Consider the following 20,887-nt stretch of genomic DNA (forward strand, 5'->3'; position numbering starts at 1 on the left):
GGATCCCCGGGGCCGCCCGGTCCCCCCAATCCGGGCCGCCGTCCACTCTCGCGAGCCCCACCACCCACCTCGGCCCCCAGCCCGGCCCCCCTCCTCCAGTCCCGCCTCCGCCCGGCGCCGCAGTCCCGGCGCTTTGTTCGCGGGCCGGCGCGGGTCGCCGGGCGCCGGGCGGGTGTGGGGCGGTGCGGGCGGCGGGGGGCGGCGGGCGGGGGCGGCGCTTCCCCAGGTTCCGCCCCGCCCCGCCCCCGCGCCGCCCGCGCTCCCGCCGCCTCCAGGGAGCTGCGTCCCGTCCTGTCCAGTCCGGTCCCCGGCGCGGTCCGGCCCGCGCGCTCGCTCCCGCCGCCTTCCGCCGTCGTCGGCCCGCGCCATGGCCACCCCGCGGCCGCCCGGCCCGGCCCCGCTGCGGCCGCTGCTGCTGCTCCTGGCGCTGGCCGCGCGCGCCCTGCCCGGCGCCGACGGGACGTGCCCCGAGCGCGCGCTGGAGCGGCGGGAGGAGGAGGCGAACGTGGTGCTCACGGGCACCGTGGAGGAGATTCTCAACGTGGACCCGGTGCAGCACACGTACTCCTGCAAGGTGGGCCCCGCGGCCCCGCGGCCCCCTCCACGCCCTGGCGCCCTGGCTGGGGCCTCTCCCTCCGCGACCCCGGCCCCTGGCTCGGAGGCCCCCCCTCTCGGTGCCGGCCTCCCCGCGGAGACCCCCCAGGCGTGGGAACGAGCCCCCGACGCTCCGCGGCTCCGCTTCCTTGGCGACCGCCGAGCACGGGGGGAGGGGGGCCGGTCCCGGAAAACTCGCGAGCGCCGGAGGGAAAGTTCCTGCGGGCCGCTGCGGTCCCACCCAGAGGTGCCCGGGCCGGGGGCCGGTCACGGCTGCCTCTCCGCCCAGAGCCCCCTCCCTTCCCGGGAACGGCCGCGCCGCCCCAGGGAGAGCGTGAGGCTACCGCACCCCTCCCGCGCCGAAGGGGCGAGGGGAGGTGGAGGCCTCGCCTGCGGTCAGTGCCGTCGCCCCCTCCCCAGAGGCCTGTGTTGGGGCGAGAGGGGGGTCTCGCTTCTAGTCCCCCGATCCCAGGGACCCTGGGGGTGCCGCAGTGCCTGGGTGTGGGGCGGGAGCTGAGGAGTGGGCGGGCCGCTGCTGAGCTCGGGTTTGGGGGAGCAGGGGCAGGTGCCCCGCCCGCTGCTGGGAGGACTGCATTTCCCCGGCCGCGGGAAGGGGGCTTGCGGGGCCTCTCCTTCGGGGGGATCCGGAAGCCCCCGGGGAAGGTATGTGGGTTTTAAACCACGACCCCCGCCTACGGTGGACTCAGGGGACCCAGGACCGGCCCCCGCTTCTGGCCCCAAACTGCCACCTCCTTGACCAGAAATGGGACCGTTCCTCGTCCTTGGAGGTGGGGAGGGCGGCGGCCCCTTGCCCACGGGCTGTGCGGCTGGGCTGGGATCCCCGCCGGCCCCCTCCCCTGCACCTCGGGGCACCGTGCCAAGTCCCTGCAGGATTTTCCCGACTTCCTCCCTGCTGCTCCTGGGTGTGGCTGGGCGGGGGGAGGCCATGAGAGCTGCCCAGCCCTCCCCCGCTGGTTATGGTCCTACTGTGTGCCCGAGGTCAGAGGGAGAGGGCTGGATGAGGCTGGACAGGCCACTGGTGGGTGGAGGAGCAGAGGCTGTGGACCTCAGGCTCCCAGCATGGGGGAGGCAGGCAGGTGAACTGGCCACCATTGTCTTTCGTCCCCCATTCCAGAAGCCCTGGGCCCCCAGAGCTCCAGAAGAAAAAGGCACTTCTCAGGGAGTGCCCGGCTCATGTCCTGTGGACCTGTTCCTTTGAAGGCAGCCTGCAGCTTCTGCGGCCCTCCTGCCCCACTCCCACCCCCACCCCCACAGGCTGTGGGCATCTCAGGGCACAGTTTGTCAGAGCAGGTGCCCTCAGGGCCCCAAGAGCAAGCGCAAGGAGGGTGGGGCTGCCCTGTGCTGCCCAAACTTGATTTTATGGTTCCTAGGCTGCCTGGACTGCACTCACTGCGGGAACCTGGCAGGAGGAGGGGTCTTACACCTCCTGGGAGGGGGTGTCAGCCCACCCACAGGGCTGCAAAGAACCCAGCTGGCTCAGAGCCCTGAGCTCAGAGCTCGTCGCCCTGAAACTCTACCATCCATGTTAGTTGCTCCTGGCTCTACCCAGGGTTGGCCGGAGTAGTGGATGGGCAGATAGGGAGAGTGGGGCGTGGGAGGCAGGCAGCCCAGGCCAGGTGGGTCCCCTTTCCATATCCAGCCTGAGCTGACATGGGCATTGTTGGAATCGGGGTGGCTGGGGTCAGTTAGACCTGAGGGTGGGGAACTGTTTCCTGGAGGAAAAGGCCCAGGCGCCCAGTCTGGTGTTTTCTTCTGGCATCAGTGACCTCCTTTCCCCAGTGGGAAGAGGGTCACCGATACCTGCCCCCCCTTCACCCTAGGTTCGGGTCTGGCGATACTTGAAGGGCAAAGATGTGGTGACTCAGGAGAGCCTGCTGGATGGCGGCAACAAGGTGGTGATTGGCGGCTTTGGAGACCCACTAATCTGTGACAACCAGGTGTCCACTGGGGACACAAGGATCTTCTTTGTGAACCCTGCGCCCCCATACCTGTGGCCAGCCCACAAGAATGAGCTGATGCTCAACTCCAGCCTCATGCGAATCACCCTGCGGAACCTGGAGGAGGTGGAGCACTGCGTAGAAGGTGTGTCGGGGCAGAGGGTGACCGAGGTGGGGGCAGAGTAGAGTGTTGTAGGCTGGAGCTCAGTGTGTCCATGGTCTGATCTTTCCAGCTCCCTGGTTCCCAGGCTGTGTCTCAAGGTCAGCTCCAACCTCTGACACTAGCAGTGCTCCCCCTAAGCCCCCAGTATGCCACCATCTTTTGTTTTAGAGCCAAGCAAGTCCCCAGCTCTGCAAAGGGACAGGCCTCCTTCTCTTGCCCTCCCCTCCCCCTCCCTGGCTCTGCACCTCCTGGAGGGTCTTTTTCTAAAGGAGAGGCTGGAACCAGGTGAACGAACACCAGCTGTTCATGTTCCTGCAGAGGCCCAAACATCTGTCTAGACGGGTCCCAGATGTTGAGCAAACCCCTGTGGGTGGGGGACTGCTGCCTTGTGTGTTTCGACCGAGGCCTGTCATTTTTGGGAAGGGGCAGTTCTGTGGGGTGGGGGCTTCTGTGGGTTTGAAAGGTGTGGGACTCCGTTACCGAGGTGAAGAACTTTTTCTTATCTGCTATCTCCACTCCAGTATTCTGAATGGCCTGAGAGTGCCCCTCCCCCACCACAGCCCCTGGGAGGTGAGCAGGAATCACATGCCCAGGGCTCCCCCGCACCCCCTTCACCCCAGTATAGTCCCAGTTAGGGGTTGAGATCCTTGGCTGAGGAACGCGGCAGGGAGAATGTAGGAACTGCCGTTGTCCCCATATCCTGTCTGTCCCCTCATGGCTGCCTAGGAAGGGATGTATTGTTGGGGGTGGGGGGGGGCGTGAGAAAATGTTTCCTCCCCAGGGGAGTGGGGGGTGTCTGTGACTTCCTGTGCTGGGACGGTGACCCTGTCCCTCTGATTTGCTCTGTTGGCCAGTAGGGAAGTCCCACCTTCTATCTAGCTTAGTGCTGTGATGCTGGCTTGGCTTTTTTGGGGTCCTGGATGATGGACTCATCTGGTCTGGGGAGGACGAGGCAGGGGCAGACCCAAGTGGCGTGGGAACCCCGTGATGTCTTGCCCAGACTGTGGTCAGCTGTTTCTGGGGCTGCCTCAGGCCACAACACCACACAGAGAAGCCAGCAGGTTGGTGTGTCCCTAGTCCCTTGCCAGCACTGGCCCAGCTGAGGGGGTCTTAGGCTGGCTGTCTCACTTGGCAAGGACTTGAGACCCTGGCTCCACTCTGGAAGCTCGTGGTCTAGGAAAGAGATGGGAGGGAGACATGGAGATGGGGCAGCTGTGTGATGGTCATGCCCAGTGTTGGGGGTGAGTGGGGACTAAGGAGAGGCTGGAGAGAGAGGTCAGGACAGAGAATCCCCTGTCCCTAGACAGGGAATCCAGAGGGCGAACCATTAAGCGTACTGCTGGGTGGGTCCAGCCCAAGGGTCTGTGACTCAGTAACTGAGGCCTTGTGTCGAGTCAGAAGGCATATGGCATGAGGGCCACTGCGGGCAGAACAAGATTGGCCATCCTGCCAAAGCCCCACCCACATCAACCCTGGCTCTGGACATGCCAGGCTGGGCAGAGACAGCTGGACAGGACAGTCCACAGGGAGAGGCCCCCAGCCAGGATCGAGTCAGACTTGACCTACTGTGTGTTGCCTGCCCTGGTGACCAATACTCAGGGGCCAGTCTAGGACCCAAGCTCTGGGTAGATGCTGGGACCCATAGGCCAGTGTGCAGCAATGGGGTGAGTGCTCAGAGGGGCTGAAGGCACAGAACCCAGGCCCACCAGGGAGGAGAGTTTGGGGAAAGGAGTTCTTGGAGATGAGGAAGGGAAAGGAAATGGTTTGGAGCCTTGTGGGTGGAGGCAGGGGAGGCCCAGGGCGGGGAGGGGCCCAGAATGAGGAGCTTCCCACTGGAAGGCTCTGGAGTTTTGAGCTGGGCCACATGGATCTCTGCTTTGGAAGCAGACCAGGGTGCTGAGGGTGGTGGGCTGGGCACTTAGGCAGGGCTAATACATCACAGGGGCCTAGGGTGAGATGGAGGTATCTCCCCTGAGTGCCTCAAAGCCTGAGGGACAAGGTCCCCTGAAGCTAGGGCCAGGCTGGGGAAGGAAAAACCTTGTGCCTGAGTCCTTCAGACTAGGTGGGTGGGAGGAGGGGCAACCTCCTGTTTTGTAGGAGATAAGGAGCTCAGATCCCACCCTAGGACTCTACCCCAGGCTCCCGGAGCCAGGACTCCACCTAGTAAGGTGGACAGGGAGGGCCTGAAATAAACTGACCCTTCCCCATCTCACTGACCCCATTCTGCTCCCAGGGGCCCTACAGGGCCCAGAGTGAAATCTGGGCAGGCACTGATCTGTGGAGGTCACCCTAAGACCACCAGGTCTCACTTGTTCCTAGCACACCTCACCCCCTGCAAAGCCCAGAGCAACCTAGGTAGGGGCCTCGTCCTCCCAAGCCCACCTCCTGGGGTGCTGCCTTTGGCCCACCCCTCCTCATCCCTGCCTGGGCACTGAAGGGGCATCTGCTGCTATCAGCACACTTGGTCCCCAGCTCTGCTAGGACCTGCCTTCCTTAGTTTCTCCCCAGGACCTGCAGGGTCTTCCTAGCTCTCCTGGTCGGGCCCCTTCCCCAGCCTCTAGCCCCTAGGAAGACACCTCCTCCAGTCCTGACCTGGGGAACCACATTCCTGGCATAACTGAGACAGGTATGTGTCCCTCCCTCTGCGCCACCTTTGGGTGAGGGAGGCTTGCTGTTCTGGAACTGCCTCTTCCGGAAGGAGACTCCCCCACCTTGCCGCTTTGTCAGGGATGTGGCCTGGACTCTTTCAGTGACAGCCACCCATATACTGTGAGTCTGCCTAGGCTGGCAGCTTAGCGGGCATCTCCAACCCTCAGCTACCTTGTCCTGGTCTGGGCACTGCCCACTTACTCCCCCCACACTCCCTCCTCTCTCCATATGAAGGCTAGTCCTGGGCCTTCCCTGCAGCCCCCAGGAAGACACAGGCTGGCTGAAGGCCGGCAGGGCAGCCTGGGGCCCTCCCTTCCCCTCCCCATAGGAGCCAGGAGCAGAGAAAGGAAGTGTTGTTTGCCCCTGCCGGGCCTGGCACAGGGACAGGGTCGAAGTGAGTCTGGCGCTGGCCCAGCCTGTCCCTGCCCAGCCCTAAAACCAGGGTCCTGATGGCCACACTCTCCAGCCAGCAGTGCTAGGCCTCAGGCTGCAGAGGTGTGGGCCCTACAGGCCCAGAAGCTGGCTCTCCATCCTGCTGGGTCAGGTAGATGTCCAGGGTAGGTTTCTGGACTGGCTCCCTCTGCTGCCTGGCACTTAACCTCGGCCTGTCCCGCCCCCTCCACATTCCTCCCTGCTGTCGGGGAGGTGGCTTCTTCCGGTTCACGGTTCCTTCTCCTACCCCGTCTGGTCTGTAGGTTCTCACCCCACCCCCTCCAGACCCCACCCAGCGTCCTTCCTGGCCCCTCCCCCAGGCTGGGCCTAGAAGTGGCAGGTCCAGGCTGGAGGCTGCCCGCTGGCAGCCTCGCACCTTCCCTCTGAAGGCTGGGGGAGGCTGGGGGCGGTGTCTGCCCAGGTGGGGCGTGTTCTCCCACCTGGCGTCCCTGGTAGGAAGTTAGCGATGGGAGCTTCCAGTGCACAGGACTGGACGTGTGGGGGCTTGGACTCCACCTGGGTTCACGTGCTGGCGGGCTGCGAGCGTTCCTGGGGCAGCAGGGGCTTGTGGCTGAGTTGGTGGAAACAGCTCTTGGCTTTTTCCATACCCCTCCCCACCCCCTTGCTCCCCACCAAGAGAAGAGCCCAGCCTCCATTCTCTCCCACAGACTGGAAATGGGAAAAAATTGTTTTGAAACTGCCCTCCACCCTCTCCCTCCCTCTGTGACACGGGGATGCTGGACAGAGCATTCTGGTGGGGCCAGCCTGTGCCCCGCAGCACAGGTGAGGAAGTGGCAGGTCACCTGTCCAGAGCTAGCTGGCCTAGGTCTGGGACTGCGTGTTGGGGCAGGAAGTGCAGGGACTGCCCCGGGGAAGGTGCTGGGTGCGGGGAGGAGGAACAGCCCAGACCTAGGGCCATGGGTCAAGCTAGAGTCATCCCAACCATCCCCTGCGGCCAGCTGGCCAGCCAGCCAGCACAGCCTCCTCCAGCCTGTCTGATTTATTTCCTTCCTGGAGGGTTAGTCCCCCCATCCCCGCAGGGGGTTGGTAAACAGCTGCAGGAACAGGCTCCACCCTCCCCAGTCCTTTGCCTCCACCTGTGGGATGCAAGCCAACTGCCCCTCCTCCAAGTTCAACCCTTGCCCAGAGGCCTGGGCAAAGGGGGCATGGACTTCTTTCTGCCCTGCCCTAGCACCCCCTCACCACAGGCCACTGGGGCTGGGCTGGGGCTGTAGGCACAATCATCACAGTAGCCCTAGTGGCACTGGACACCCCAGAATCCCAGGAAGTGCCCACCTTTCACTCAGAGAAATGAGACAGCAATCCAGTGACAATTACCTCATGACAGTGATGCAGCTCATCTGAGGAGGGCACTGTGCCCCCTGTGGGTCTGCACTGGGGCCCAAAAGAGGTCATGTTGGAGCCCATGTTGGGCTGGGATCTGGGGAGGGGTAATCTAGGCCTGCAGTGGGAAGCTCCCCTCCAAGAGGCCTCCCCCCACCTAGCAGATCCTGAGAACTTCCTCTGAGGAAGGCCCCCTGCCAGAGGCGCTGACAGCTGGACCTGGACCTGGGAAGGGGAAAAGGCCCTTCCCAGCCACTCCCCCGTGCCGCCCCCCCCACAGAGAGGCATGAAGAGGGAGAGCTCTTTTCAGCTGTGTGGCATGCACATGTGCATGTGCACATTTGTCTGCTTGGTGCACATGCACCCTCAGCTTCATATGCTCTGTGCACATGAGAATTCTGGTCAGAGGCCCAGCAGGTGGCCTGTGGTTCCCACCACGCTGGCTTGCCTGCGTTCTGTTGAGGGCCAGGGGCCCTGCAGGTGCTCTGACAACAGACTAGTAAGGGGTGACCTTTGCTTGCATGCCAGGGCCTTGGGGACAGGGCTCCAGCCTCTGTCTCCTGTAGGTCCCAGCCTCTGCTTGCTGTAGGTTGTCCTGTCTGCCCATGTGCAGCTGTGTGTGTGTGTGTGTGTGTGTGTGTGTGTGTGTGTGTGTCTGCTCGTCTGCTCGCCCCCCTCCATTCCTGGCAAAGGGCCGGGCACCACCTCCTACACCTCTCAATCCAGGAGACCAAAGGGTTGTGGTGAGAACATGAGAGAGTCCCTGGGGGCCACTTGGTTTCACAGTTCCCTCGCGTGCCTGCCAGACCCTGAGTCTGAAACAGGGCCCTGGGGAGGTCTGTCGCTGGACTGAGGGGGGCCTGCGCCTTCTCTGCTCCTCCCCTCAGCAGCCCCCTCCAGTCACCCGACGCTAGGCCCTGGGAGAAGCAGGAGCCTGGTTTGCCTGTGGCGGTGCCTGTTCCTCTGCCCGCAGATGTGAGGCCCCAGTGCACACCTGGGCCCGACTGTGGTCCTACCCCGGTGGCCCTACCTGACTGCCAGTGGGGAGGGGATGTGGGCCCGCTTCTCTTCCTGGGGGCTGAGGCTCAGCACATCTGTTCATTAATTCACTCATTGGTTCCTCTCTCATCCACACGCCCATTCACCACCCTCAGCAGATCCTCAGAGGGCCCCTGGGAGGGGCTGCTGCTGCCACCTGCACAGGCTCCTGCTGGGTCCTGGATGTGCCTCCCGGGGAGGCCAGGTGTGTGCTCAGTGTGCAGGAGTGAAGGTGCAGGGGAAGGGCATTCTGGGCAGAAAGACAGTGGGATGAGGTGAGTGGCTGGTGGTTCCTGTAGCTTGGATGATGGGTATGGGTGGGAGAAAGCTGCTGTGGGCATAGTGCAGGGGAGAGGGCTGGAAACTCAGGGTACTGCCAACCCCTGGATGGGAACTGAGTCGAACCCCCCCCCGAACCCCACCCTCTGAACTGCAGTCTTCCACCTGACACTTGGCACCTGGCACCTTCGCTGCTGGTCCCATTAGCACTCCCCCGTCTGTACCCTGGTGGCTCCAGAACCTCCCTGTCCTGCATCTGTCTTTTCATCTCTCCAGCTCTCTCCTCTCTGGCTCTCTGTCTTTCTGCACCTTCGTTAAACCGCGTCTGTCTGTCTGCTACACCACTTCATCCTGACACCCAGACCGCTGCACCTCCATAAAGTGGAGGGACTTCCGACTCACCACTGACTCACTGACCACACCTGGGCACCTCCCTTGATTCCCCAGCCTTCTCTTTCCTTCTGGAGATGTGCAGGACCTGGTAGGCTTGGGGCTGCCCTGGGGAAGAGGGACAGAGGCATGGATCAGCCCCACCCCATCCCTACCTTTTCTCCAGATACCTATTCTCCCCCTCCTCTGTTCTACTGGTGCCCTCTAGCGGCTGTGGCCCGCGTCCTGGCAGGTGTCCAGGCTTCCTCCCCCCTGCGCTCTGAGGCCTTAGGATCTTGGATCTTCACCACACTGGCTCCACCTGGCCTCCTACAGCCTCCTGAGCCTGTTTTCACCTGGGCCTTTGTATTTGCCTGTCCGAGGGCTCTCTCCAGATCTGTGCAACCCCCTCTCCCCATCATTCAGATCGCTGCAGATATCACCCCTCAGACCAATATAGTGCACCACTGCCCCTGTGTAACTTGAGTGCAGAGAACGTAGTAGCTGACTCTGGGCACACCTCCCACACTTAGCCTGTCCAAGGAGGGGCTCAGACGGGCTGGGAAGGGACGGTGGAAGGGACCTTGGGCACAGATGAGGAATGAGCTTTGTTGACGGAGGGCTGTCAGGGCCACTGGTTTAGCAGTTGCCTTCCAAGAACCCAGCCCTACGTGCAAGCCCTGCTGAACCCCTTCCCAAAACCCGTTTAATCCCATCACCCTGACACAGCCTCTGGAGTCAAACCTCCTGGCCTCACCTGAGGCTATGATCTGAGACCTGGGCTGGATGCCACCTCCTTCCCAGAGGCTGGCCTGGGTCCAGCAGCTATGTCCTTTGTGAAACGCCGATTGTCTGCTAAGGCTGGGGGGAGGGGACTGCTTTTGCCTGAGACCGGACACCGGGAGGCCCAGAGGGGAGGGGGCTGCTCTGCTGGGTCCTGTTCCCCTCCCCCACCGAGGCAGCCAGACACCTGTGACTGGTGCTCCCTCAGAGGTCTGTGTGCGCATGTGCGCTGTGCGCGCCTGTGCACGCTGCTGGAGGGTAGCCCTGCCCCGCCCCCTCCCCATCCATCCTTTCCCTCCCGACTGGGGCAGGGGTCATCTGCATGAGAAAGGGGCCTGCGGGTTGCCACTGGGCTGGACTCTGTCCTCTCCAGACCCCATCCCCCACCTTCTCAGGGCCAGAGAAGTACCTGGAGGTGCCCAGCCAGAGCCTGCGTGTGTGCACACATGTGTACGTGTGTCGTGTGTGTGAGGTGCCCAGTGTGTATGTACACAGGTGAGTGTAAGTGACATCCGGTGTGCATGCACACAGGTGACACCAGTGCCTGTGCAAACTTGAGTGTGTGCCTGTGTGACATCTGGAACACTGGATGTGTGTACATGTGTGTGTAGTTGCATGTTGCTGTGTGTGAGCCGAGAGTCCAGGGGGCTAATTCCTGGCTCAGAGAATCCTCTGTTCCTTCTTGGGGCATGAGCCCGCCTGGGCTGGTCAGGGCTGAATGATTGAGTCTAAAGATCCCAAAATAGCTTTGGTTGCCTGAGTTCCCCTCCCCCATCTGGGTCTGGGGCCTCAATGGCCCTTTGTCTCTGTAGGCTGCCAGCTCCTGTGGGGGGCTCAGGCTCCGGCTGGGGCTGGGGCTGGGGCTGGGGCTGGGAGGGACCAGGCTGCCTGGCGTTTCCCTTTCCCCTAGGCCAGGCCTGTAGGCCCTAAGCCCCACCCCAGTGTTGGCTGGTTGGCCATCCCATCTTAGGCAGATCCCAGGGTCTCTGCCTGGGGGAGGCCTCCCCTTAAGCTCCACCCTGGGCTCCCACTGACCCCCCAGGCTTACCCTTCCCACACCCTGGTTCCTCCCTTCCCTCCGCAGCGCCCCCCATGGTTTTGCTAGTTGTAGTGGCAGCAGATACAAGGCCTCTGCGCATGTTCCCCTTGAGCTCTGGGCACCTCCTACGGTTTGACCTCTGGTGCTGTCCGAGGGGCCATCTCTGAGCCAAGGGATGCGGATCCAGTCCTGGGGGGCTGCAGTGAGAAGTAAATGGGAAAATGTGTGGCCGTCTGGGCTCTGGGCCAAGCCCTGCCCTGGGTGCTCCCAGTCAAAGGCGGTGCCAGAGGAGGCACTATCAGTGTGGTGTGGGCAGTGCCAAGGTCCAGCGAGGTGAATGGGTGTGGGAGGCCCCCAGAGGAGAGTGAGGCAGCTAAGGGACAGGATATCCACATGCTTGATGGATTGTCACTTCGGGTCCATTGCGGCCTGGGGTGGGGGAACCACTCTGTTATTGGCTTTTCCTGCAAAGTTTTATCGGAACCTCAGATTCCAGGACTCCAAGAAGTTTAAAGAACTCTGCTGGGGGTGATGGGGACCCTGGCTGGGGCTGACACCGTGTGGGATGTGGCACTAGTGTGCCTGCTGAGGGACAGAAAGGAGTCAAGAGAGATGGACCTGGTTAACTGGGCGCTGGCTGACAGGTGGCTACCCGCTGAGAAAGGTTGGGGTTGGGGGTGGAGGAGCCTGCCTGACAGGAGGGAGTGACCAGGGTGGGACTCTAGTGCCTGTTTTTGAGGCAGCTGGACATCTAGTAGGTTGGAATGATCTGGGGGGGGTCCAGTTGGAGGCACAGAGATGACTGTCCTGCCCTGCGGTAATGCCATTGCACAGGGCAGAGAGTGGGATGACACCAGGAAGGGCCTGTTCCAGGGCCAGGGCAGAGGAGCCTCCAGATCTGGGGAGAAGGGACCCCAGGGAGCTGGGTGTGGTTAGACTGAAATGAGACCTAAGAGTGACCAGGGTGGCACTGCTGGCCATGGCAACAGCAGTTTGGCTGAAAGGAGACTTTCAGACAGCAAACACAAATACCCCTCCAAGGCCTAGTGCAGCATCTGTGAGTGTGAGTGTGAGTGTGAATATGGGTGTGAGGTTGGCTGTGACTAAGTGTGTGGGGGTAAACGGGGATGCAGTTAACATCTTTTCAGCTTTGGTGGGGAGTTGGTCAGTGGCCGCTGGAAGGAACTGACTGGGAGGGATACTGGGATGGGACAGGGTATGGCCTTACCCCAAGAAGAAGAGGGACCCTTCTGCTTGAGACTGTGCTTTGTCGATGTAGGAAACACCCAAACCTGTAGAGAATTTTTATGAATTTGAGCCAAACTGACAACAGTGCTGGGAAGCAAAATCTCAGGGGATTGAGAAAATGCTCTGGAGAGGGACAGTTTTACAGCTTATTTTATGCATTAGAATCAGAGGAGGAGATTTAAGGGGAGGTTACATGAAATCCACTCCAGGTAGAGGAAGGGGGCGGTAGAAAGCAGATCGGGGAAATCTCTGGGATTGGATAAGCGTAAAACGGAAAGACATACTTTTACACTGGTGGGTACAGGGTAGTTAATTAACATTTATGACACTTGGAGATGGCACTTGGGGAACAAGAGGACAATGAGGGGTTCTGTGGTCTTGCTCTGGGTGTTTCCTGAGGGGTCTGGAAAGGGTGTTACTCTGGCATTTCAGACGTACGTGATCATAGATACAGGCTCAGTTACGTGACCTTCCCTCACCTTTGTAAAGATTGGTCTTCATCACCTTTGTCACAAGCTACAGGACTAGGAGGAGACACCTGCCATGACCCGGCGTGTGGGGGTTTTGCGCTCTGACCCCCCGTGTGGCCTTTCCGTGGCCGAGTGTGTCAGGCCCCATGCAGGCCTCCTGAGCCTGCCAGGGTCGGTACGTGGCCCTTGCTTTCCGCCGGCAGCTTCCTCTCCCTCCCCCGAAAGGGCTGGCAGACTGGGCGGGGGCGGGCGGTGGAGGCGCGCAGGGTCCTGCCAGGTCCAGGATGGAAGGGGCCAGCATCCATGGGTGTGCCCGTGGGCACGTAGGGGCCCCCCAAAGGACTGCCGAAGGTGGAGCGTGGGGGTGCAAGGGGTGAACTGTGGGCCATGGAGATGGTCACCTGTGGGGTCCTCCGTGGCGGCGCGATGTGAGTGGTGTGGATGGTGGGACGCAGCCCCCGCCCCGAGCGGGCCTGGAGCCGAGGACCCGACGTCGGGGCACCGGCTGGGACCCGGCTGGGCACGGCGTCCTTCGGGGGGTGGAGACTTCGCTGTGACGTCACGGCCCCAGCCTCCCGGGCGGCCTCTGGGGGGCGCTCCATGCTCGCGGGATCCCGCCCGGGGTCCCGAGACTGTTTGCGGGTCCCTCCCGCTGGAAGAGGGGGCGGTGCGCGGGTGGTTGGGGCGTTGCTGTCCGCTCCTGGGGAGAAGGGGGCCCATCAGTGCCACCTGCATCCCGGGTACTGGACTCAGCCCCCTCTCCACCTGAGGACCCGCACCCCCCACCGGCGGGGGCCCGCTGGGCAGGGACGCGCAGGAAGGGTCCCTCCCGCAGGCCGAGCCCCGGGCGCCCCGAGGAGCTGGGGGGACCCGTCCCCGCCCCCGCCCCGCCCCGCCCGCTCTCCCCTTCGCCCTCCCGCTCCCGGCACCTGCCGCCCGCTCCCCCCACCCGCCCGAGCCCCTCCCCACGCCCTGGCGCCCTCCCCAGGCCCTGCTTCCCCCTCTGCCCCTTTCCCGCCCCAGCGCCCCTCCTGCTCCCCAGCCACGGTCTCCGGCGTCTCCCAGCGCGCCCCCCGCGCCCCAGCCCTGCCCGAGCCCCTCCCGCGCCGCCCCGCCCCCGCCCGATCCGCACCCGAGCGCGACTCCCGCAGACACGGTCGGAGGCGGCTCCTTTGTGCGCTCCCGCCCCGGCTCCCGCCCGGCCCGCTCCCGCCCGCCCCGCTCCCGCCGCAGCCCCGCGAGGGCCAGGGGAGCGCCGCTGCCGGGCGGAGGCGGGAGCGAGGCGGCGGCTCTTTATTCTCCGCCCGCCGCGCGCTCCTGCCCGCGCCTCCGCCCGGCGCCCGGACCCTCCGGCCGCGCCCTGCGCCCCCGCCCGCGCCGAGGGCCCGCCTGCGCCCGGGCCGGGCCTCCAGGGCGGCGGGGCTGCGGGAGGACCGCGCGCCAGGGCCCTGCGGACAGCTGCCGGCGACTTCCGCCCGCGGGGATGGGGTGCGGCCAGCAGGGGTGCCCGCCGGCCCCCAGTTCCTCCGCTGCCTCCTGAGCCCAGATGAAGGATTTCTACCGCGGGGGGATCCTGCACACCTCCCATCATGGGCCTGGGGGTGTGGAAGGGGCCCGGTGCCCCCGGGCGAGGATGGAGCTGAACTTTGAGAACCCAGCCGTCGTGAGCTGTCCAGGGGTTTCCAGAATGGGGGCGTAGCCCTGAAGAGGCCCAAGGGTACCCCGTGAGGACCCCCACACCCCCAGAGTGGAGGCTGAGGAGCCCTGGCCATGCCTCCGCTGCGGCTGGAGCGGGACCCCCGGCAGCAGCGCGGGGTCTCCCTGCTGGTGCGATATTTCATGATCCCCTGCAACGTTTGCCTGATCCTGCTGGCCACGGCCACGCTCGGCTTCGCGGTGCTGCTCTTCCTCAACAACTGTACGTGGCTGCAGGCGCGGTCACCCTGGGCCTGGCCCAAGCGACCCTGCCTCTGCTGGCTGAGCGCCCCTGCCTCGGCTGCCAAGGATTGGGGGACAGGCGGGGTCCCCGAGAGACCACCAGCTGGGATGTGGCTCAGATGGGCCACCTGCATCTTCTGGGGATAGGATGGGCCATTCTGTGGATTCCTGGCCCCCCAGGAGCCTATCCTTGGGCTGACCATCATCCTGAGCTTCAGGAACAACTTTTGGGGGGAGTTGGGGGAGGAAGGGGGCAGATGGCTGCACTGGGAGTGGGGATTTGGCCAGGTTTGGACTGGGCTCACTTAGGAGGTGGCTGCCCACAGGCCTGCAGCTGGGACCCCACCTGACATCTGTCAGGCCTTGACTATGCAGCTGGAGGCCCAGAGACAAGAAAGGGCCTCTGCCTTTGTCCACCCCCAGGCCTTGGCCAGTCTTCAAGGCTCAAGCTGGGGCCAGGGAAGGGATGTGGGCAGGTAGGAGTGACCCCTCCAGGCTGGGTGAAGGGACAGGCTATGGAAGGGCCTGCTCATAGGGGCCTAACTTGGAGATTTGTTTTCTTTTCCAGACAAACCTGGGACCCACTTCACCCCAGTGCCCCCAACACCTCCGGATGGTGAGTGGAGTCATCAGTTGGCGACAGACTGAGCTTGGGAGTCTGTGCCTGGAGGGGCGGTGGCACTTTTGGGAGTCAGGGGCCATTCTTGGGGTGTGTCTGGAGCAGGGAGGAGGCTAGACAAGGGAGCCTGGTTCCTTCCCTGGAGTCCACAGTGCTGGGCAGCAGAGGGAGCGAGGGTCTGGAGTCCCTGAGCCTGGAAGACTTGGTGCCAGCCATTGCTCACAAGCATGGCTCTGACTTCTCTTGGAGTAAGTCCTGGAGCCCACAGGTTGTGAGATGGGTCAGACGTATGCAGAGGATGGGGAACTGGGCTGGACTGGGGGTCTCGGCAGGCCCAGCGGCGGTCTGAGGAGGGGTTGGAGGGCCTGTCCTTGGGACTATGCAAGCTGGGGCCTGGCCTCTCTGGGGGGCCTGTGGGAGTGAGGGGAGAGAGGAAGCTGTTAGTGCTGCAGGGGTGACCTGCATTCAGGGAGGAGGGCTCCCTGCTGGGCCAGTACCTGCCCAGGTTCTCGGAAGTCATGTGTAGGGGTTTGTTTGTATGTGGGATGGGGTCATGTGTAGGGGTTTGTTTGCTGTGGGGTACGCCGTGAGGAGGCAGGTCTGTGTTGGGTTGTGGGCAGGGGCCCAGGGCTGTCTCTCAGAGGCTGTGGGCAGGAGGCCTAGTGCTGCTTCGATTTAAAGATTGACCCCTCCCATCCTCTCCTCTGCTGAAGCCTGAAAGGCTGGCATGTCTCCTGCCCTTTACACACACTGGCCCCTCCTACAGCTGCACACATGGGCTCCACACCCACACCCCGATCCCCTTGCACACTCGAGGACAGCCACACACTATGGCCATTGTCACCTTTCCCAGGAATACACACCACACATTTGTGGCCACAGGCAGGGCTTGAGGTGTCCACGCTGGCCCCAGGCTCTGGTTCAGTCTGCCGTGTGGGGGTGGAGACACCCAGGCAGACAGGCAGGAGCCTTGGGTGGGCCGTTGCTGTGGTGACAGCTAGCTCCAGCTCTCTGTGCTCCCCGCCCTCCATAGAATTGAGGGTGCTTCCTCCCACCCTACTTCCTGAGTCTGCTGGGAGGTGATGGGGAGTGTCCCCATTCCCCATAACTTATTAATGCTAATTGGACTCAATTAAACATTTATTAGATCCGGACAGCTGTGGCCTTTAATGGCCCCCTCCTCTTGCTGCCTGTGGGGGGTGGGGGCCCTGAGGAGTCAGCTTGCCCCATGTGCTCGGGACCATGGTCCCTCCCCAGTGGCCACCTCCTTGGGCTGCTGCAGAGGTTCCGTGATGGGACGCGTGCTGGGCACACCCAGCTTCCGACTACAAAGTTAAGAACTAAGATAATTAAAGAAGAAAATGACAGGTCTGCAGAACCCTGTGCTGGGCCTCAGTGTGAGGAGGGAGGACACGTGGGAGAGGGTGAGGCACGTGGGTGCCCGAGGCCCCAGGGAGAGAAGCCCAAAAGGCTGAGGCCTGGGGGTGGGAGGGTCGGAGGGCTAGCCACACAGAGCATGGGCCTGGGGGAGGCTGGCTTGGGGGGCATGGAAGGTGAGGGTGGGCAGCAGCAGGGCCCACATGGGGACAGGTCCAAGGGGCAGTGGCCTCCAGAGAAGCAGGAGGGGCAGATGTGGGAATATGATGGGGGCCAGGGGTAGCTGGGCAGCTGGTGGCTGGGTTCCTGGCCTGAGCAGGGTGGAGCATGTGACCTGACCTTAGATCTCACCTCCCCCCTCCCCCAGCTGTGTGACCTCAGGTGTCCAGGAAAGGCAGGGCGGCTGGTCCATGGGGAGGTAGCACAGGTCAGGTGTGCTGGTGGCCCAGGTCACCTGTCAGATGAGGGTCTTTGTTATCATGGGGGGGTTCCTGCACCAGGTCACCGATGCCCTGTGATAGAGTTGGCCTCGAGCTGGCTATACACTGGGGCGGGTCATGAGATGTCCCCGCACAGTAGGAGCCTGGGGCGAGGGCAGAGAAGGTTCTACCACAGGGAAAGACCAAGGAACATCTGGGGCTGGTGGGGGAGGCCTGTGGTGGGCAGGGTCTAAGAGGGGAGGGCCAGGCCCTGTGGGTGTGCCCATGAACATGTCAACATGGGCATGATGGGCACATGTTTTCCTGTGAGTGTGAGCATGAACATGTGTGGACACATGTGCACGTGTGAATGTGTCCGTGGAGTTTAATGAGTGTACAGTGTGGATGCTGGATTGTGTCCCCAGACGACTGTGAGCCTGGGGAGGCTGGCCTGGCAGGGGTGGGCTCTCACCCCCCTTGCCCTGTCCCATGCCAGCGTGCCGAGGAATGCTGTGTGGCTTTGGCGCCGTTTGTGAGCCCAGTGCGGAGGCTCCCGGCCGAGCCTCCTGCGTGTGCAAGAAGCGCACCTGCCCCAGCGTGGTGGCGCCCGTTTGTGGCTCCGACGCCTCCACCTACAGCAACGAGTGCGAGCTACAGCGGGCGCAGTGCAGCCAGCAGCGACGCATCCGCCTGCTCTTCCGAGGGCCCTGTGGTGAGTGGGCTGCGGTGGGGCTGGGCTGGGGGAACTGCCAGCCAGCATGACCCACCCTGCCTCGTCCATAGGGCCCCGCGACCCCTGCTCCAACGTGACCTGCAGCTTTGGCAGCACCTGTGTGCGCTCCGCGGATGGACAGACAGCCACATGCCTGTGCCCTGCCACCTGCCGGGGGGCCCCTGAGGGCCCCGTGTGCGGCAGTGATGGCGCTGACTATCCCGGCGAATGCCAGCTCCTGCGCCGCGCCTGTGCCCGCCAAGAGAACATCTCTAAGAAGTTCGATGGCCCTTGCGGTGAGCTGCCCCGGTGCACCGAGCGTGACCTCCTTGCACCTGCCCATGAGCCCTAACCTGTGCCCTCCCGCCCCCAGACCCCTGCCAGGGTATCCTCAGTGACCCTAGCCGCATATGCCGCGTGCACCCTCGAACACGGCACCCCGAGATGCTCCTACGGCCAGAGAGCTGCCCTCCCCGGCAGGTGCCTGTGTGTGGGGACGATGGAGTCACCTACGACAACGAGTGTGTCATGGGCCGCACGGGGGCTGCTCGGGGCATTGACCTCCAGAAAGTGCGCTCCGGACAGTGCCAGCCTCGAGGTGGGTGGCTCCTGGGGGCGGGCTCCACCATGCCTGTGCCCACCTACCCTGCTTGCCTCTCAGGTCCCCACAAACCACCTCATGTGCCCATGGATCCCCTGTATGTCCCAAGGTCGGGGCTGGTGTGGTGCTCTGGCCTCTCTGATCTCATTGTCCCCCCTGCCCCAGACCAGTGTCCAGACTCCTGCAGGTTCAATGCCGTGTGCCTGTCCCGCCGAGGCCGTCCCCGCTGCTCCTGTGACCGCATCGTCTGTGACGGGGCCTACAGACCCGTGTGCGCCAAGGACGGGCACACATATGACAATGACTGCTGGCGGCAGCAGGCCGAATGTCAGCAGCAGCGCGACATTCCCCCCAGGCACCGGGGCCCGTGTGGTGAGCACCGTGGGTGGGGTCCACGCCGGGAGCAGGCTGGTCCCACGTTAGCTCCTGCCGCCATCATCACACGCCATCTCCATCCTGAGTCATGCTCCTCCTGGGGTGGTGGGCGAGGGCGGGTCAGTCTGGGGGGCTTGGCAGGGCTCTCACCTGTCAGTGAGCTCTGGGCAGTGGGGTCTATAGGGGGGTGCCCGCAGCACCCGGGGCAGTGAGGCAGAGGCAGGGCCCGTGCGGCTCCTGCAGCCCTCTGGGTCCCTTAGAGGCAGCCGCGCTGGGTTTTGAGGGGCCAGCAGAGGGTGGGGCCGCTGTGCCCCGCCCACCTCCAGCGCTGTCCCTGGGTCTGTGCGTCTCTGCGTCTGTGTCCTCTCTGTCCTTCCTTCCCTCTCGGCTGCGCCTCTTGTGTCTTCCAGCCTGACCTACGGGCAGGATGACGAGCCGCGCCTGCCGCCAGGAGCCCGCAGCCCGAGGTCTGCCCCCAGCGCGGGGGGGGGTGGCTCGCTGCTGCCTGGCCTTGTAGTCCTCAGAGCAAGTGGACAAACACCTCCTCCCCTGTGCGGCCCCGGGTCTGGCTGGGTTGCAGGCTCTTCCTTACCGCAGAGAGGATGCCCCACGCATGCACACGCGCCCCGGGGCTGCTGGTCAGGAGCCTGGCCTGGGTGGGCAGTCAGGAAGCTCCTGTCTCGGGGGCAGCCCCACGCCGCGCTCCGCGCTCCTGGGTCTGTCCCTGTCCGTGTCCGCCACGTGTCTGTCCTTTCCTCTGCCACGCCCTTTTCCTGGTCCACTCTTCCTGCTCCATCCCCACCCCAGGAGAGGGTCTGCTGCGTGAAGCTGGGGCTTGTGCGTCCGCCTGGGGGTGGCTTGGCCCACTGAGCTCCCGTGTCCTCCCCAGACCAGCCCCCGTCCCCGTGCCTCGGGGTGCAGTGCCTGTTTGGGGCGGTGTGTGCCGTGAAGAACGGGGGAGCTGAGTGCGTGTGCCAGCAGACGTGCCCAAGAGTCTACAGCCCCGTGTGTGGCAGCGACGGGGTCACATATGGCAGCACTTGCGAGCTGGAGGCCACCGCCTGCGTCCTGGGGAAGGAGATCCGTGTGGCTCATCGAGGACCCTGTGGTCAGTGGTGGGCAGGTGGGTCTTGCTGGGGAGAGGGGGTCCTGGTCGCTGTGGTGACCGAGCTTCTTCCCCAGACCGCTGTGGGCAGTGCCGCTTCGGAGCCCTGTGCGAGTCGGAGACAGGGCGCTGCGTGTGCCCCTCGGAGTGTGTGGCCCTAGCCCAGCCTGTGTGCGGCTCTGACGGGAACACGTATGCCAGCGAGTGTGAGCTTCACGTCCACGCTTGCACACGCCAGATCAGCCTGCACGTGGCTTCGGCTGGACCCTGCCGTGAGTGGGGGTGGGCCGGGGGGCTGTGGTCCCCGCATCTCCAGCCTGGGCGTGCTGACCTGGCCTGGCTCCGCCCTCTGCAGAGACCTGTGGAGACACAGTGTGTGCCTTCGGGGCAGTGTGCCTGGCGGGGCAGTGCGTGTGTCCCCGGTGTGAGCGCCCCCCACCCGGCCCCGTGTGTGGCAGCGACGGTGTCACCTACCGCAGCGCCTGTGAGCTCCGCGAGGCCGCCTGCCAGCAGCAGGCCCAGATCGAGGAGGCCCGGGCGGGGCCCTGTGAGCAGGGTAGGTTGGGGTGACGCCGGTGGGGCCTGCGGGGCGCCAGCTCTGACTAGCGCCTCACGGGTGACCCAGCCCCCTTCCCACAGCCGAGTGTGGCTCAGGAGGCTCCGGCTCCGGGGAGGACAGCGAATGTGAGCAGGAGCTGTGCCTGCAGCGCGGCGGTGTCTGGGACGAGGACTCCGAAGACGGGCCCTGTGTCTGTGGCTTCAGCTGCCAGGGCGCCCTGAGGAGCCCGGTGAGACCCCGCCCTCCCCCTCGGGCAGGCGGCGGGGAAGGGACTGCAGCCCCCACACTGACACCTCCCCTCCAGGTCTGCGGCTCCGACGGCGTCACCTACGGCACCGAGTGTGAGCTGAAGAAGGCGCGGTGTGAGTCCCAGCGCGAGCTGTACGTCGTGGCCCAGGGAGCCTGCCGAGGTGCGTGGGCCCGCAGGCGTGCCCGGTGCGCGCGTACACACGGGCTCTTCTGCGTATTCGCTGTTCCCTATGTGTGCCTGTTCAAAGATGTGTGCGCGCAGGCGTGAGGTGTGGGGGTGTGCTGGGGCAGGCGTGTGAACACGCTTAGGCGTGCAGTTACGTCTGTGCAGCCGCAGTGTGTGGACTGGTGTGCTGCTGTCAGTCAGCACAGGTGCGCTAAGCACCTACTGTGCACCAGGCGGGGCTGCGGTGCGGGGAGGCAGCAAGGCCCACACCTGGGCGCTTCCTCTCACGGGGAGGCTGGTGGTGAGCCAGTAAACGTCGTGGGTGCACACGTGCCCGTGAATGTGCACTCCTGCGTGCATGCCTGTTCCTGTCTGCTCAGCCCTGTGGTTTGGAGGAGCAG

The 20,887-nt window shown here is 64.0% G+C and overlaps 1 protein-coding gene across 2 annotated transcripts in view; it reads left to right on the plus strand.

Moving 5' to 3' along the window:
- Positions 1–352: 352 nt before the first annotated feature.
- The window catches only part of AGRN (agrin), a 30,812-nt gene continuing 10,277 nt past the window's right edge, over positions 353–20,887 (plus strand). For both annotated transcript variants that reach the window (XM_087820045.1, XM_087820046.1), the window contains exons 1-12: positions 353–574; positions 2,436–2,697; positions 14,873–14,920; positions 17,216–17,431; positions 17,503–17,727; positions 17,805–18,029; positions 18,198–18,404; positions 19,297–19,515; positions 19,590–19,784; positions 19,868–20,068; positions 20,152–20,300; positions 20,376–20,481. In XM_087820045.1, coding sequence (XP_087676171.1) covers positions 368–574; positions 2,436–2,697; positions 14,873–14,920; positions 17,216–17,431; positions 17,503–17,727; positions 17,805–18,029; positions 18,198–18,404; positions 19,297–19,515; positions 19,590–19,784; positions 19,868–20,068; positions 20,152–20,300; positions 20,376–20,481 — 2,260 coding nt within the window. In that variant the 5' untranslated portion in view covers positions 353–367. The remainder of the gene's footprint in view (positions 575–2,435; positions 2,698–14,872; positions 14,921–17,215; positions 17,432–17,502; positions 17,728–17,804; positions 18,030–18,197; positions 18,405–19,296; positions 19,516–19,589; positions 19,785–19,867; positions 20,069–20,151; positions 20,301–20,375; positions 20,482–20,887) is intronic.

This window comes from Miniopterus natalensis, chromosome 9, assembly GCF_054644295.1.
Source record: "Miniopterus natalensis isolate mMinNat1 chromosome 9, mMinNat1.hap1, whole genome shotgun sequence".
NCBI classification, from domain to species: domain Eukaryota; kingdom Metazoa; phylum Chordata; class Mammalia; order Chiroptera; family Miniopteridae; genus Miniopterus; species Miniopterus natalensis.